This window comes from Anopheles arabiensis, chromosome 2 (genome assembly GCF_016920715.1).
Source record: "Anopheles arabiensis isolate DONGOLA chromosome 2, AaraD3, whole genome shotgun sequence".
NCBI lineage: Eukaryota > Metazoa > Arthropoda > Insecta > Diptera > Culicidae > Anopheles > Anopheles arabiensis.
In genome coordinates, this window is record NC_053517.1 from 103,168,277 (window position 1) to 103,185,346 (window position 17,070).

The window sequence follows — 17,070 nt, forward strand, 5'->3', positions numbered from 1 at the left end:
GAAGGATTACCGCTGTACAGATTCCCCGCCATGAAGGGCAGGAAGCAGCATGGAAAGGGTGGTAACAGGAGAATCTCACCCAAACGGACCAATCGAATGACTTCGATCCGCGAGCCGGGATCGTCCGGCCAGAGTATAGCAAGCTGTATAAAAGACACATCCTCCCGGTACGAGGGCACCAGTAGTGGGCTGCACGTCAGGATCCTTCGGTGGTGTTGTGGGCGCAGTTGTGCAGTTGTGCCATTGCTCCCTCCCTTCTTGGACGTGCGAGAAAGTGAAAGTTTAATGTTGTGACGTAATTACGGAATGTAATTGTCGTACGGAATCGTACGGAATGTAAGTGAATATTAATTGTAGTTTTTATTGTTTTACAGCGGGTTGCTTTGAGATGGGGGAAATTAGAACAAACATTAAGAGCATTAAGTGTCATCTGAGCTGATTCGAAAACTGTATACGCATTGTTTGACTGTTGTTTTAAGTTATTTTGTTTTAATTTCTCAGATACATATCAATAAGAATTCAAGTACATACAAATGTCCAAACAAATATAAGCATTTTTAAAATGCATAATTTACAATATAACAAAAATATCATAAAACTCGTAAATCTTTCCTCCTAAATAAGACATACTACTGACAAAAATATGAAAATAGTAAAAAAGATTTCAAAAATGATCTTTTTACACTCAATTAAGTGAAATGACTGAAAAAAAAGAACAACTAATTAAAATCCCCTTGTCCTTCCTCCTTCCTCCTACTCCTTACCACTTATCTCATCAAACTCCAATCAAACATTCCGCCCAGCGCACACGCGTGGCCTAATAAAACCCCCGTCGGTGATAAAAATAAGTGAAATTCCTCCAAAGTTCGTACACGTGCCACCGTGCCTCCATATCAGATGGAAACTCACTCCAACACTCCCTGAAAACCGATAAGCTTCACGCCGTTGCACGCGCTGCATCACAAACTCGCTTCACATCCGCTTCATTCATCATTAGGTTTGGCTTTGCTTCCTCCTTCTGCCGATCGCACAAAGTTGTTTATCATGGCCTCGTGCTTGAATTTTGAGGGTATTTGGCAGATTGAAACCTGATTGAAGATAAAGAATGGCAGAAGGTATCGCAAACAAAGCAAATCGGAAACACACGCGCTTCCCTTATCACTGTGTGCGTTTGATAAAGCTTAGGAATATATTTTAATATTTTTTTGAACGAGCATCGTAGCGTGTAGCTTTGTGAAGAGTGATTGGGCAGGTTTTGAAACAGGCGCGGAAGCAGAAGCAGTTTTCCAAGAATTTAGAACCGGCAAAACAACATGTGGTCGTTTCTGTTTTTTTTATCGTCTGTCTTGTTTTACTCAGAAGAAGATCTTCGTTTGAGGTTTTAACTTTTTTTTAATGTTTACAACCAGTCTCGTTCATTTAGGAAGCTTTGAATTTGCTTATACAGCTGTTCAGAAGGGGTGGGGGGGGGGGGAGGGGAGGAGGGATGTTGCCGGATCCATCAGTGGCTCTAGGCCACAGGCAGCAGCAGTTGCGCTAGAAGAGCACACACATGTCAATAAAAAGCCTTTTTTGAAGGTTCTATTGGGTAACTTTTTGTTATTTGTATGATTAGTTTGAATAGTGATAAGAAGATCTTTTTCAATAGCTCAAAATCAATTTTACTTTATGTGAGTTTTTGTGCGAGTTATTCGATAAAAATGCTTTCAAAATAGGAAATAATTATTTAATCCAATAAAAAAGGGAAAATTCAACAATCATTCAACATGCCACAAAGCCTCCAAAAGCATTTCCAAAACCAAAGTGATAAGAAGACAAAGAAACCCCAATTCCGTAGAATCAATCCATCCCCCCTCTCTCCCTCCCATCCAGTTGACACTTTCAACAATAAAACCGATTCGATTCCAAAAATAACGCCCCGAATTATCAATCAAACACGTTCCCAATTTGCAAACTCACCGTGCGCGCGTGGCACAACACTCCTTATCGCGCCCAAAACGCCATGTTGTTTCTTGTGCGGCTTCCACAAGAACCGTGAGCCCACGCGCATCCTCGCATCAGCTAGAACACGTGGCCATTTCGAGCTGTAGGATGTAGGTCAGCGTCGTGCCAGGAGTCCCGGTAAGCGCCCTGCCAGCGAACCGATAAGCCGCATGCGTGTCTTACTCGTGAACGTGAATGAAGTGTTGCGTCCCCGTCCTCCACCCCCCCCACTTTTTGAAGTAATTGAATTCGATCGATCCGGTACGAAGATCGCTTCAAATCACGCCTCCCTCACCCTCAATTAGGCTGGCTTAGCGCGTAGATGCGTGTGTTTATGCAGTAACTCGTTTGATTTAGAGAAGAAGGCGCTGAAAACTGGAAGCAACGCCAGCATTCCCCCTGTTAGCACACCAACACACACACACACACACGGAAAGCGCGCGCGCCGGACGGTTGCTAGGTAGCGGCGAGCGCGCTGCTCCACCACTCGAACGGTGTGAGCCGATGAGAGAAGGTACGCGCGAGCGCTTGACGCGTACTTTAGCCGCCGCGTAAACGTCACTAATTGGCTTGCGCTTTCTACGCGAGCACGCGCGCGCGGTGTAAGAACGCACCGAGAAGGGAGGGCCCCCTTTTCAGGATTAATCGTAGATTGTGTGTGTGTGTGTGTGTGTGTGTGTGTGTGTGTGTGTGTGTGTGTGTGTGTGTGTTATCTTCGGGGTTCGAAAACACACACGGGTCGGGGGGAACCGATATTGTTTGACACACATGTGTGTTTATGTTGTTTTGTTTTGCTTTCGTTGTCGTTGTTGTCGCAGATCTTTACGCGTGCGCGTTTGACGCCCCGCGGAACCGGCCACCGAGGAGGAGGAGCAGGAGGAAAGGCAGCGAGGAGTGCGGTTTGCTAATAAAATCATCGATCCCGCCGGCGGTCCAGTGCAGTGCGCTATCAGCCCCAGTGGACGGAACATCACCCTGCGCGCGAGTGAGTAAGTGAGTGTGCGAAAGGGCAGAAGGGCAAACGGATTACTCAGCGATCAACCGAAGCGATAGTGGTGGGTGAATTGTGTGAGCTTTCGTGCAAACAAAAACAAAGTCAAAACAAAACAAACAAAAAAACGTGAAAAGCACCCGTGTGTGAAAAAGTGTGTACAATTCCTGGTGTAGTAATTATGGTACGCACGCGTCAGACGATGATCGTGCCCTCGTTGCTGCTGTTTGTGATGCACTGTGTGGTGTCGTGCACGAGCAGTGGCAGTCCGCTGCTGGTGCGGGCGGCCCTCGAACCGAACACGGCCTGTGCGTCCGCGGATGAGGTGGAAGCGGGTGGTGCCCCGCGTGTCTGCATCGACGACGGCTGCCTGGTGGGGACGCTGCGGGACGGTATGGCCGGGGACCAGTTCGAAGCGTTCCTGGGCATACCGTTCGCACAGCCACCGGTCGGGGAGTTGCGTTTTGCGGTAAGTAACAGTTTCTGTGATAGAAAAGTGGTACTTATTGTCGTAATCGTCACACATTTTAATTATTTATTCGGCTTTTTTTATTCAATTTCTTTTTTTTTATTGTATCACGCTCAACCGATCTCTTTGCGATCAACCACAAGACTGACCCGAGGCTCCTTTATTTCTCCCTGTCGCCTGACTTGTCTTCTCTCCCTGATCTCACGATCTGTCCCTCTCTCACACTCTCTCTCTCTCGATTCACTCTCGGAGTTCACTCTCTCTTGATCCCAGCTACCGCTAGCTACCGGTAGACGTCCGTCTCCTTTTCCGCGCGCCTTCTCCATCTCTATCTCTGCTTTCGTCCAATCTCTCCTCTCTCATCCTCATTTTTGCATGTTTCAATTTTTCGCTCTCTCTGATTTCACTAAACTTCTCTCTCTCTCTCACTCTTGATCCCTACATCTTCCATCACCCCTACTCTTGGTAGCAAATATGATACATAATTGAGTCTTTGTATTTGTTAGGAACTTGTATGATTCTTTTGGGTCTTTTTAAATGATCACTCTCGCTATAATCGATTTCTGTAGTTTCAATTGGATCAACTAATTCCTCCTCAATTGATTCTTCTGTTGCCCCATTGGGGACCCTTTTTACATCTTGTATGTTTCTAGTTAACTTCTCACCTTTCCCATTAATTAAAACGATTTTTGCTCCCTCCCTTGCTAACACTGTGAACCTCTCCTTCGAAAAAGTAGGATCTGTCTTAGATCTTTGTAAAACAGTAGTCAATACGATATCGCCTACCATTATGTTACTTTCCTTCGCTCCTCGACGACTATCAGCAAACTGCTTGCTAACCAGTTTTGAAAACGCATCATTTTCTCGGACCGTATTTCTGTCTAATTTGTTTTTCCAGTTCCATAAACCGACTAACAGCTCGAACGGCGTCACTCCTAATCGTGAATGGTGCTTCCGTGTGTTGTGAGCGTGGATGTACTCGTCTAACGCCATTCACCAGGGCCTACCTTCTTGTTTTGCCGCTGCCAAGGCTTTAATAACTCCTTGGTTTTGCCTTTCGATGGCTCCGTTGGATTGCGCGCTTAAAGGGATCGATTTCCGGACTTTCACTCCTTTACTTTCCCAATATTCGATGAATTCTGATCCCTGGAAAGGAGGTCCGTTGTCGCTCTGTATGATGAGAGGTAGCCCCCAAACTGAAAATACTCTACAAAGGGCAGCATTAGTACTTCTGGCATCAGTTTGTTTCATTTCAGAAACATGTAAGTAACGGGAGTAGGTGTCTACGGTTAAGAGAAATTCACCGGATCCATGGCCATGTAAGGACAAAAAGTCAATTTGTAAAATTTCCCATGGTCCATCTGGAAATTGTCTACTGGAAAGAGGTATAGGAGAATTCCTTTTAGATATAACCAGGCATATTTCGCAATTAGATACGAACAGAGCTGCTTGTTTTGCCATATTCGGCCACCAGAAAAACTCCCGTAAAATTCGTTTGGTAGCTTCGCAACCAACGTGACCCCGATGAGCTGCTTTAATTGCTCTGGAACGAAGAGATGTAGGTAGAATTATTAGATCGTCTTTATAAACAATGTGACCTAGCGTTCTTAGATGTTTTGATTCGGATTCATAACGTTTAAGAGCATTGGACCATTTTCCGGTTTGAACTCCTAACCTTACTGCTTCCAATTCTTCGTCTGTCTCCGAGGCTGTCTGTATTTCCGTCCACGAAATAGACATGTCTCCCGCATCCAAGGAATACAATATGTGCTTTTCGTTGTCCTCGTCGAAAGCATCGTCAACCTGTGACTTGCAAATTAGACGGGATAAAACATCGGCGACATTCATATTACTAGGAACTCTTTCGATGCCGAAGTGATACGGTAGTAAACGTAAAGCCCATGCTTCTGCCCTTGTCATAGCTCGTCTACCAGTGCGATGAGACCCGCCAAAAATAAATTCGTTGGCTTCTGAATCAGTCCTTACTTTGAAATATTTGTTTATCAGGTAATATGAAAATCGCTCAACACTCCAAACGATCGCTAGTGCTTCTTTTTGTGTTTGAGGATACTTTTGTTCCGATTGGGTAAGGGACTTAGACGCACACGATATTACACGCGGACTACCTTCCTCGTTGTATTGTACAAGAACTGCACCTAACCCGGTCGGAGACGCATCGACGTATAGTTCCGTACGATCTTTATGGTCAAAATATCCGAGCCTGACAATAGAGTTTAATGCTCTTGTCTTTAAGTATTCGAATTCTTGTTCCTCCTGCGTTGTCCAGTAGAAGGTGTCTGACTTTGCGAGTGCTCTAAGGTTTGCAGTCTTTTCGGCACGTTTGTGAATAAAGCGCTCGGTGAAGTTAACCAAGCCCAAAAAACTTTTTACCTCGGACAACGACTCCGGTCTTCGAAAATTTTCCACTGCTTTCCTTTTATCGTCTTCAACTCGCCATCCGTCTCCAGATAAATTAAACCCTAAAAATTTTACCGATTGCGATCCGAACACGCATTTGGTGAAGTTTAACCGGACGTTATGCTCTCGCAGTCTTTGGAGGGTAATTTTTAAATTACAATCGTGCTCTTCCTTCGAGCTACCAAAAGCTAAAATATCGTCTAAATAATTCACGACACCTGGACATCCTGCTAATATTTTCGTTTGTAGAATTTCTTGAAAAATGTCGGGGGCGTTGCACAGACCGAATGGCAGTCTCTTGAATCTGAATGTACCATTTCCAGCGAAAAAATTCGTCAGGTGTCTACAGTCTTGGTGTAATTCCACGTGGAAAAAAGCACTCGACAAGTCGATCGTGGAAAACCATGAGGCACCATTTAATTCTGATAAAATCGCCTCCAATGTTGGCATTCGAAATGGTGTTCTGATGATTCTTTTATTAGGACCTCTTAGGTCTACGACCAAACGGATGTCGTTTTTACCTTTTGGAACTACCAACAAAGATGAGCAGAATGAATTTTCCATTTCGTCCGTAACGCGTTCTATGATGCCCGTAGTTAGAAGGGCGTCCAATCTTTTCAACGTTTCGTTTTTAAACGCTGGTGGAATACTGGTGAACACGTTTCGGGATGGTGGCATTTCTTTATCGTATGATAACATTACAGGAGCAACATTAAATTTAGGGAATTCGGTCAAATTTGTCAATACGAAAATCTCTCCGGGTAATAATCGGATTGTGTTATATCCCGAATATGATTTAACTGGAACGTTCAAGCCCAGCTGTAAAACGCTGTATCGCAATGCTGTGTTTCTACTTAATAATGCTTTTTCGTTTGGTACGACGTAGAATTTTTCCATCGTTCGAGGGCGGTCGTTAGATATAAATAATTCAGCTACGAAGGAAGCTATTACCGGAATGTCTTCTTCCATTCCGTATGCTTTTAAATGGTGATCAGACCCTTTCTTTAAATTGAAAATATGAGACAACTTAGGGTCTTTCTTTGATAGACAATCGAAATTATCTTTCCCTATAGTGTTAACATCCGCACCCGAATCAATCATAAATTTAATAGCGAAGCCCGCTACGTAACCTGTAATGAACACGAGATCGATTTTTTCTTGGCAAATGCTATGCAAAGATTTGTTTTCCATCACGAAATTATTGATCTCGATGGGATTATTTTGAAGCACTTGTTGCGATACATCCTAAAACGTAAATATATAAATTTTATTATATTGAATTTGTTAAACAAATGATGGTAAATTATGATCGAATCGAAGCTATCTATGTCTAAGAACATTTATTCCTGCATACGTTTTATTTTATGTTTGTATTCCTGATCATAGCCCAATAAATACATGCATTTTTAATTTTTTATTTTATCTTTTATTTTTTTTTTAACGCCACAACTTGCATATTGTATTTGAATTCAAGGAATTTGTTTATCTATTCATTAAATCAAGTAGGTTTATTGAAATTCATTCTAAATTTCATCGCCAATTTAGGAAAGTGTATATTGTTGTATTACATATAAAAAATTAAAAAATGGAGTAAAAGAGTAAACAAAAATAAGTTGATTTCTACTCAGATTCGGTTGGAAAAGCCTCACTTACGGCTGTTTGCTCGTGATCCGACTTTCCAGGAATACCGCTTTCCGTGATAGCAGCAATTTTCCGAATTTTATTAGGTACAGCAGGTTCGCCAACATCTGTCGGATAGCGCTTGCTATTGTTTAAGAGATCAGGATGGCACGCACGTTCTATATGCCCTATGACATTGCAGCGGCGGCATCTTTTATCTATTGCGTAGCAGTTTTCTGGCTGGTGTGTATTGCTGCTACATCTCCAACACAGGATGCGACGAATACCGAATGAACGATTTGTGGAGAATTTTGAAAATTCGCCTTTGCTAAAGCCTCTATTCTCCTGCATACCCCAATGTTTTTGTTTGTATGAGGGATAATCACGTTGAAACTCCCTAGTACGTGACATTTTTGCGTTGGTGTTATGCGACACAGCGGAAACCTCTAATGTAGTTTCATTTTGTCTGTGATCTCTAGCGAAAGCGTTTTCGTTAAATTTTTCTATTTCGCATGTTCGAACTTTTTCCAGTAGGTCTGTTATTGTTCCGCGTTTTTTTGAGAATTTTCCATCCTGCCATACGTACTTTGGGGTTAATAGCATGCACCTGTATCACGTCGACAATTGTTTCGATTAATTGTTCCTCCTTGTAATTACATAATTTCCCAGATTCGATCACTCGTTTTACGAATTAGTAGTCCGATTCACCTTTGATTTGGTTCGTCGTGCGTAATTTTTGACGCTGACGAAACACGTAATAATGGGAATTAAAACAGTGATCTAATCGATCCATTGTGTTAGTGTATGGAAATAGTTTCGGATCCTTGGCTGAATCATTTGTCGACGTACTTTCTAGAATGCCCAACAGTGAAGGGCCTGCCTTCATTTTAAAGGCATTCATTTTTAGAGTTTCACTGGTAATTCCCGCAAACTCCATTGCCGCTTCAAATAACTCTCTCCATCTATCGAATGTCGTCTTGTCCACTTCTTCTTTTCCGTCTTTCGGTTGGCAAACGGCTATTTGCAATGTGGCGAAAGACATGGACGCTGACATGGAAACCTCGTTGGTGGATTGTGTTCCAGAATCAAGAAATGTAGAACATCCACGAGGAGTAGCTTCGAACAATTGGTTGTCAGAAGGTTCCTCGATCCAGTCATTTCGTCGTTTCGTTGAACTCACGCAATCACTTTTTTTTTGCATACCAGCTAGTTTTTTTTTGTTATGTTACTATGTTAAATTCGTTTGGACCGCTTAAGGTTCCCCTTTTTTTAATATATATATACACGTGAGAACCGCTCGAGGTTCTCGCTTTTTTTTATACATTTATACTCGCTATTGGTTATTTGTATTTCAATATAAACTGAGCCGCTCGAGGCTCTCCTTTTTATTTCATACACACGTTCAAACCGCTCGAGGTTCTCGTTCTTTTTTTTTATAATATGTATATATACGTGCGAACCGCTCGAGGTTCTCGCTTTTTTTTTAATATACAAGCAATTGGTTTTTTGTATTACAATATAAACTGAACCGCTCGAGGCTCTCATTTTATCATACACATGCGTAAACCTCTCGAGGTTCTCGCTTTTTTTGTATCAAAATTGGTTATTCATATCATGATACAAACCGAACCGCTAGAGGCTCTCCCCTTTTTTTATTATTCCGACCACACATTATTCACACACACACACATCATCACGTCAAAAGAACAAGGCTGGTGTATGAGCGCCAATTTGTCCACACTTTTTTTTATGCACGGTCTTTTGTTAAGAGAACAATGGTAGTGCTAAAGCGTCAATTCCGTCCTTACATTGTTCACGCACACCACGCACGCAAAACACGCGAAACAAACACCGAGTACCTTATTTTGCCTTTTTATATATGAAATCGGATATCTCGAACTAATCAAACCACCAAACTTACCGACATGCGCCATTGTCGTAATCGTCACACATTTTAATTATTTATTCGGCTTTTTTTATTCAATTTCTTTTTTTTTATTGTATCACGCTCAACCGATCTCTTTGCGATCAACCACAAGACTGACCCGAGGCTCCTTTATTTCTCCCTGTCGCCTGACTTGTCTTCTCTCCCTGATCTCACGATCTGTCCCTCTCTCACACTCTCTCTCTCTCGATTCACTCTCGGAGTTCACTCTCTCTTGATCCCAGCTACCGCTAGCTACCGGTAGACGTCCGTCTCCTTTTCCGCGCGCCTTCTCCATCTCTATCTCTGCTTTCGTCCAATCTCTCCTCTCTCATCCTCATTTTTGCATGTTTCAATTTTTCGCTCTCTCTGATTTCACTAAACTTCTCTCTCTCTCTCACTCTTGATCCCTACACTTATTATAATGGTTTAGAAACAATGTGTCCTTTTTTGGGTAATTATTGAAGAATGATAGACAATTGAATTAAATTTCTTTTAACTTTGTTTGTTGAAGCCAAGAGTCTTTTTGACATTCCAGTATAGCTTATGAGTTAAAAGCAATGAAGCTAAGTCTATCAATAATCAATAGGAGAAACTTATTTTATAGTCAATTTAATACGAACTACATACTGTTAACGGTGTCATATATGAACAGTTCGTCTTCATAATGGCCTAAATATGAACAATTTTGAAATTTAACACAAACCGGAAGATTGAATATAAGAACCTGTACAAACAAGCTTATGAACAGGGTGTCAAATGTGTATAACTTCCTCTTTGGTGTAACGAGCTATCCCCGATCCTACTGGACTAATGTAGGCATCTTAATACTGGTTACGATGGACCCCAAAAAGTGTATGGTCAAGTGCATGGTAATGTTGGGGAAAATTAGCAAAAATCCCGAGTCGACTACGATCCGACTACGATAATTTCGGAACCGACTCCGGAAGGTAGCTCCGGTCGGCATTATCCGGAGTCGTTTGGAGTCGTTTGGAGTCGTCCGTATTTGTCCGGAGTCGTCCGATGTCGGCCGGAGTCGGCACGAAATCAAATGCCAGATCAAGCATAACAAGCATATTGCACCGGACGGTTCCTGTTGACTCCGGAAGACTTCGAACGACTACGGGCGAATCCGGAAGACTCCGGAAGACTTCGAACGACTCCGGAATTAGTGGTTCAGATTTTGCCAGAGTCATGGGTAAGCTTCAAAGAGCACATCACTAATACATGGTTACGGAGGAACGATCTCTGGTTGGGGATTGATATCGTTCTAGAAACTGATGCGTCTATCAAATAGACCAACGATTCACCTCTTAATTGTATAGCTAATGTCTTATTTAAATTATAAGACAAGGAGTGAAAGTGCGAAAATGTTAGTGTTATGCCGCAAACGATACGAATAACCAAGTAAAATAATGTTCACGTCACTTCTAGTTACGGTTGTTTTAGGTTGATAACTTACACTCAAAGAACTCTGGTAAAACAGAATATTTGTTTTAACTGATTTAAAGCAATTATATTATTAACACAGTTTATTTTATATTCATTAGATGTAAGAAATAAGAACTTGTTAAACTTTGACAAATATACTTTTAATGAAATATAATCTCGACAAGAGAGAATAATGTAGACTAAAATCGGTAATGATTCATCATAGCTTATCCATTTCAAGGATTTGGGTTTTTTTGCAACCTTGTTGTATGCTTGAAAATTATAAGTGAGTCCATCAAACTTTGTCTAACATGAATGAAGTGTGATTTAAGCGTTAAGATATGAATTGTAATGTTCATATACATTGAGTTGAACAAAATCTTTTTGCATCATCAGCATCAATACTGTAATATGAGCGTAATTGCAGAACTTACGCACTGATCGTTTAAGTACACAAATTTAAGTGCACAGTTTATTTATTGTGATTCAAAGTAAAAAAGCGAACACTCTCTCTGTCCCGTTGGTAAAGGTAGTTATTTAATGCGTTTGCCACCCGTTTTAACTCATTTAATATCGATTAGATTGCACAACCGTCCGATTTCCCACGCTCTCTACCTCATGATGCAGAGCATGCATTCAATGCAAATGATCACCTTGAGCAAGTAGCAATTTTTCCAACAATTAATGTGTAATCAGGGAAGCATCATTTTTTTAAGTCTTTGTCTCGTTATCAATCGTTAGTAAAATGCGCCACCGTCCAATCTTCATCTTCCTCCAACAGGACCCGCTCCCCAACGGCCCCTGGTACGAGCAGCTGTACAACGCGTCCTACGAGCGTGACATGTGTCTCCAGCGGAACGATCTGCTGCCCAATCCGCCCGTCACCGGCAGTGAAGACTGTCTCTACCTAAACGTGTACCGGCCAAAGGTGAGTCACGGATGATTTATTCTCACTCGCGTTCGCTCTCGCTCACTCACTCGCTCACTTGCTGTACTCGCTCCAAGCAATGCCGATGGCTCGTGGCCACGCGCCAACCATTTTACGCTCGGGGTGGCACCGAGAAAGTGGGGACAGTCACGCGTGGGAACCTGCAAGTGCTTCCTGCGCAAACGAGTTCCCCCCTTACCCCCCTCCCATTGGCGCCATGTCATAATTAACAAACGAATCGTTTTTTTGCGCGTACACACACACACACACGTTGCAGGGCTTCATTGAGGCTCCAATACTCGCTAGGCAACAGCGCAACGCTTCAGCAAGTAGAACAAGATCGTTAAAAGCGGGCGGGCGCGCGCGCGTGGCTTCACTAACCGTCCGCGTGGGGTGAGCACATTCACCCTCCTTACACAAATTCCGGTTTTTGATCGTTCTGCTGATTAAGCGGTCTTCCGCCACAGGGCGTGCGTGGTGCTATTGATATGCCCGAGTGTGTGCCGAGTCAGCCAACGGTGCGGGGAAGGGGGGGGGGGGGGCTGGAAAAGCCGTCTCCGTATTTATTAAACGCGTGTTTTATTTTTATATCTCACTCCCCCACCCACTTGTTTGGTGGTTTATGGCTGGAGCTCCAGGATGGAGCCAGTCGGTGCGATCGGGCGGTCGATCGATGGCAACGACTTGTAGCAAACGGCAATTAGCAACACGTGGCGTTGTGAAGCCACGAGAGTGAGAATGAAAGTGAAAATTACTACGCCTCGCACGCTGAAGGTCGCCAACGACGACAATTTACTAACCTGTGGGAGCTTTGTGTGTGTGTGGGTGTGTGTGATTGTGTACTAATTTGCATCGGCATCCAAACAGGAATGTGACGACCGTACCAATCTGCCCGTGATCGTGTACATCCATGGCGGTGGTTTCTTCTCCGGCACGGCCAGCTCGCTCATTGTCGGCCCAGAGTACATTCTCGACACGAAGCGGGCGATTCTGGTCACCGTGCAGTACCGGCTCGGTGTGCTCGGCTTCCTGTCGACGGGCGATACGGCCGCACCGGGCAACTTCGGCCTGAAGGATCAAACGCTCGCCCTGCGCTGGGTGAAGCGCAACATTCGACGGTTCGGTGGCAACGAGCAGCTGATCACGATCGTGGGCCAAAGTGCGGGCGCCACCTCCGTCCACATGCACATGATCAGTCCGCTGAGCCGGGGACTGTTCGAACGGGCGATCATGATGAGCGGCAACTCCCTGGTGCCGTGGAACATACCGACCAAGGATCCGCTGGCACTCGCCCGTTCGACCGCCATGGTGGTGGACGTGATGGGTGCGGACCGGCTGTCGGGCAAACAGCTCGTCGCGGCACTGCGGGACATCCCCGGCGAGAAGCTCGTCGGTAACGTTCACAAGCTAAAGGTAAGCATTGTTGTTTATTTACTAGACTCCTCCAGAAACTAATCAATTGCTCTCCCGAACAGCTCTGGTCCGTTGATCCACTGACACTGTTCCGCCCGGTGGTGGAACCGAAGGATTCCCCCAATCCCTTCCTGACCGAGGAGCCGAAGGTGAGCTGGCGCAACGGCAACTACCAGCAGGTCCCTTACCTGGCCGGTTTCGTGCCCAACGAGGGTGCTATCCGGGCGCTCAGTATCTTCAAGGACGCGACACTGTTCGGCGAGCTGCAGCGTAACTTTAGCACCATTCTGCCGATCCTGCTCGAGCAACCGCCATCGAAAGCGTTGACGGAGAAGATGCGAACGCGTTTCCTGAACGACACCACAGACGACGAACCCGTTCGGCAGGATAACTTGCAGGGATTTGTTGATGTAAGTGAAGGAAGTTGAATTTTGAAGGGAGCAAACACCAGCAAACGAATACTGAACTTCATTCTTCCGACAGCTCTACAGTGAGGCCGCGTTCATCTATCCAGTGCAGCTGGGCGTTAGGCAGTACATCACGGCGGCCGACACCGACCGTGCACCGGCCAGCGTGTACAAGCTGTCGTACAAGGGCCGCTACTCGTACTCCGCCATCTATGCCGGCGGTGATACGAGCGACTACGGCGTGGTGCACTGCGACGACCTAAACTATCTGTTCCGCCAGCCGGCCATCTTCCCGGACTATCCGGCCGGTGCGCCCGAGCTCAAGATGGTGGACACGTTCGTGAACTTCTTCATCGATTTCGCAATCAATGGGTAAGGTTTAGCTGGTGAAGATATCTTTTTTAGAGCTCCCTAGAAACTAATTCTCTGTGTTTTCGGCTTGTTCCTCTCATCTTAGTCGTGCGACACCGCTGGCACCGGTGCGGGAGTGCAGGAACGAGAACCAAGTCTACCAATCGCTCGACTGTGATGTGCAGGAGTTCGTTCGCGTCGGCGATGATGTGCAGGTGAAGGTGCTGAACGCTCGCAACGAGGAAATGTTTGCCTTCTGGAAGGATTTCTACTGAAAACGCGCGACTTCGGACCCAGCTTTAAATGTGATACTTAATCGTCCATTCCAAGGATTGTTGTGCAAAGGGGAGGGGGGGAGGGTGTGGGTGACCAGGGCTCGATACGGGGCGATGCAGTACAAGTTGCAAATGTAAGATAATTAATCAATTCCATCAAACCTTTCGGTCGTTTCGTTCGTTAGCAATCGTTCGCTAGCGATCGCTCATGATCGCTCATGAGAGCCATTTTTCATCATCGTAAGCGTTTAGTTCGTAGGGTTTGGTTTTAGGCTTTTGTTTTTTTTTGTTAAGGTAGTGCCGGAATGTGTTGCAATTGTATACATTATTAACACAAAAACACCAAAATTGTTTGTAGAATAAAACTGGGGACTATGTAAGATAGGTCAGTTTGCTGGTGGTTTACTTTCCTTTGTGGGTCGTTCGCATCAAAGCCACACCCTCTACGAATGTCCGAAACAGCAGATATTCAGCAGTTCAGCGGTACCCGTTAATCGGTTGAAACCTGTTTCCGGTGCCCGCTGTGTGGTGAACTGGCCAGGGCAAGAATCGCAGCATCCAAACCAGTATTTTGTTTCGTTAAAGGTCAATGTTAGAGGGTATTGGATTACCTTGTCTTTGGATCGTTTCATGTAACATCTCTATTACACTTCAAACCTCCGGATCTCAACCCATTTGGACAACTTTCCCGGAGGACCTAATACTAAGAATTCGCCACCCGTCAAGACAAGATCTTCACGCTCTTTCCAGCATTTGTAACACTTCCCACTCCCACATTGGGAGTGTCGAAAGTGGAAGAGAAAGTTTGCTGAAATTCACCCCAATGGGGAGCCCAAGGTATAAAAGAACGCAGCCCACCAGGGCCAGGGTCAGTTGAATGCCATCCATCATCATGCCACACCGAGTGGTCGCGATTCTGACGGTTGTGTTGGTCGCTGCAGCAGCTGAGAATGTCCCACGGGTCTGCATCCAGGACGGGTGTATGCGGGGATCGTGGATGCGGAGTCTGCACGGCGAGCGGTACGAAGCGTTCATCGGTATCCCGTTTGCCAAACCACCGGTTGGGCCACTTCGTTTCGCCAACCCGGTCCCAAACGAGCCTTGGGCGGACCGGCAGGAGCTGGATGCATCGGGCAGAATTCCACGAGCGCCCTGTCTGCAGAAAAATCTCTTCCTGCCCGAGCGTGGAGTCGAGGGTAAGGAGGACTGTCTGTATCTGAACGTTTATCGACCGTTTAAGGTGAGCAACGAGGGGACGACCGACAATGGAACGACTCCGCTAGCGACCTTGGTGTACATCCACGGTGGTGGGTTTCTGGCCGGATATAACTCTCCCTTGGTTGCGGGAGCGGAAAAGCTGATGGACAATGCGGTAATACTGGTGACGATCGCTTACCGGTTGGGGGCGTTCGGGTTCCTTTCGACCGGTGACGATGCGGCAAGTGGAAACTTTGGCCTGAAGGATCAGCGGGAAGCATTGCGGTGGGTTCGCCGAAACATCGAAGCGTTTGGAGGTGATCCGGAGCTGGTGACGGTCATGGGACATAGTGCCGGTGGTGCTTCCGTGCATCTGCAGCTGATGCATCTTGGCAACGAGGGGTTATTCCAACGTGCCATCAGTCTCAGTGGCAATGCTCTAACTCCTTGGAGTGCTCCAAGAGCTAACCCGCTACAGCTTGCCCACCAACAGGCTCGTCTGTTGGGCATTAAAAAGCCCCACAAGATGAGTTCGGGTGAACTGGTGGAAGCACTTCGTGCCATCGATGCTGATCTTTTCGTGAGCAGTTACAAAGGATTTACGGTACGTAGTCCGGTGTGTGTGTGTGTGTTATTGTGTGTATTCTCTCCAAATGTTTACCAACGCTCTCGCACGAACAGAACGGCTCGCGCTATCCTGTGATCGTGTACGGACCGGTGGTGGAGGCTGCTACCGTTCCGGACGCGTTCCTGACGGAACCTCCGCGGGAGCTGTGGGCCCGTGGGGCACACCTGTCCGTACCCTGGCTGACGGGGATCGTGCCAAACGATGGGTTCGTGTTCAGCGCTCCCATCCTGAAGGACACCGACTGTTCGAAGGAAACGTTTGCCCAGCAGAAGACGCTGCTGCTGAACGTGCTGGGCGGCGCGAAGGAGACGGACGCACTGCCGATCCTGATGGAGCGCTTCTTCGGCAATCAGTCGTCGATCGGCGAGTGTTTTACGCACGAAAATGTCGACAAACTAACGAAGGTGAGTGTAGATGATGCATTCATTAATAAATCCCAACTAATTGCCTAAATGTTTTTCCTTCACAGTTGTTTAATGAAGGACTGTTCGTCTATCCGCTCACTCTCAGCGTACGCCAGCACGCCAATCACACGGGCACAAAGGCCCCCATATATCTGTACCGGTTCAACTACAAGGGTCCACACTCGTACTCCTCCATCTTTGTGCCGGATCGGGATAAGTCGCAAAACTTTGGCATTGTACATTGCGATGAGTTGATCTACATCTTGCGCGCTCCGATACTGTTTCCCGACTTTCGGCGCAACTCGCCAGACGCAAAGGTCACGCAAGTGATGACAAAGTTGATCGTAGACTTTGCACGCACAGGGTAAGATGAGTTGTACAGTGGTGTAGATCGAATCCTTCTCACAGTCTTGTGTTTGTGTCATTACAGAACTGCACCAACAGGTGATGGGGATAGTGATCGCGTGAGCGACAGCGAATTCCCCCAAGCCTTGGAACTAACCAACTCTAACAGTACGGAGGAGCCCGTTCTGAAAACGTACATCAACTTTTACGATGCCGACATGTTCGACTTCTGGACACGGTTTTACAGCTACTAGCACTACTGCTTAAGGTATAAATTTTAATAAAA

At 45.6% G+C, this 17,070-nt stretch overlaps 2 protein-coding genes across 2 annotated transcripts; both read left to right on the forward strand.

Annotated features, from left to right (window-relative positions):
• Positions 1-232: 232 nt before the first annotated feature.
• On the forward strand, positions 233-14,599 carry LOC120895877 (venom carboxylesterase-6-like). Its single transcript, XM_040299585.1, has 7 exons — positions 233-336; positions 2,802-3,443; positions 11,618-11,764; positions 12,632-13,177; positions 13,240-13,587; positions 13,661-13,956; positions 14,042-14,599. Exons 2-7 carry the CDS (start codon positions 3,156-3,158, stop codon positions 14,208-14,210), a joined length of 1,794 nt encoding a protein of 597 aa, XP_040155519.1. The 5' UTR covers positions 233-336; positions 2,802-3,155; the 3' UTR covers positions 14,211-14,599.
• Positions 14,600-15,094: 495 nt separating this feature from the next.
• Positions 15,095-17,068, forward strand: LOC120895878 (esterase E4-like). The gene is made up of 4 exons (XM_040299586.1): positions 15,095-16,011; positions 16,089-16,439; positions 16,505-16,803; positions 16,870-17,068. Exons 1-4 carry the CDS (start codon positions 15,103-15,105, stop codon positions 17,036-17,038), a joined length of 1,728 nt encoding a protein of 575 aa, XP_040155520.1. The 5' UTR covers positions 15,095-15,102; the 3' UTR covers positions 17,039-17,068.
• Positions 17,069-17,070: the final 2 nt, after the last annotated feature.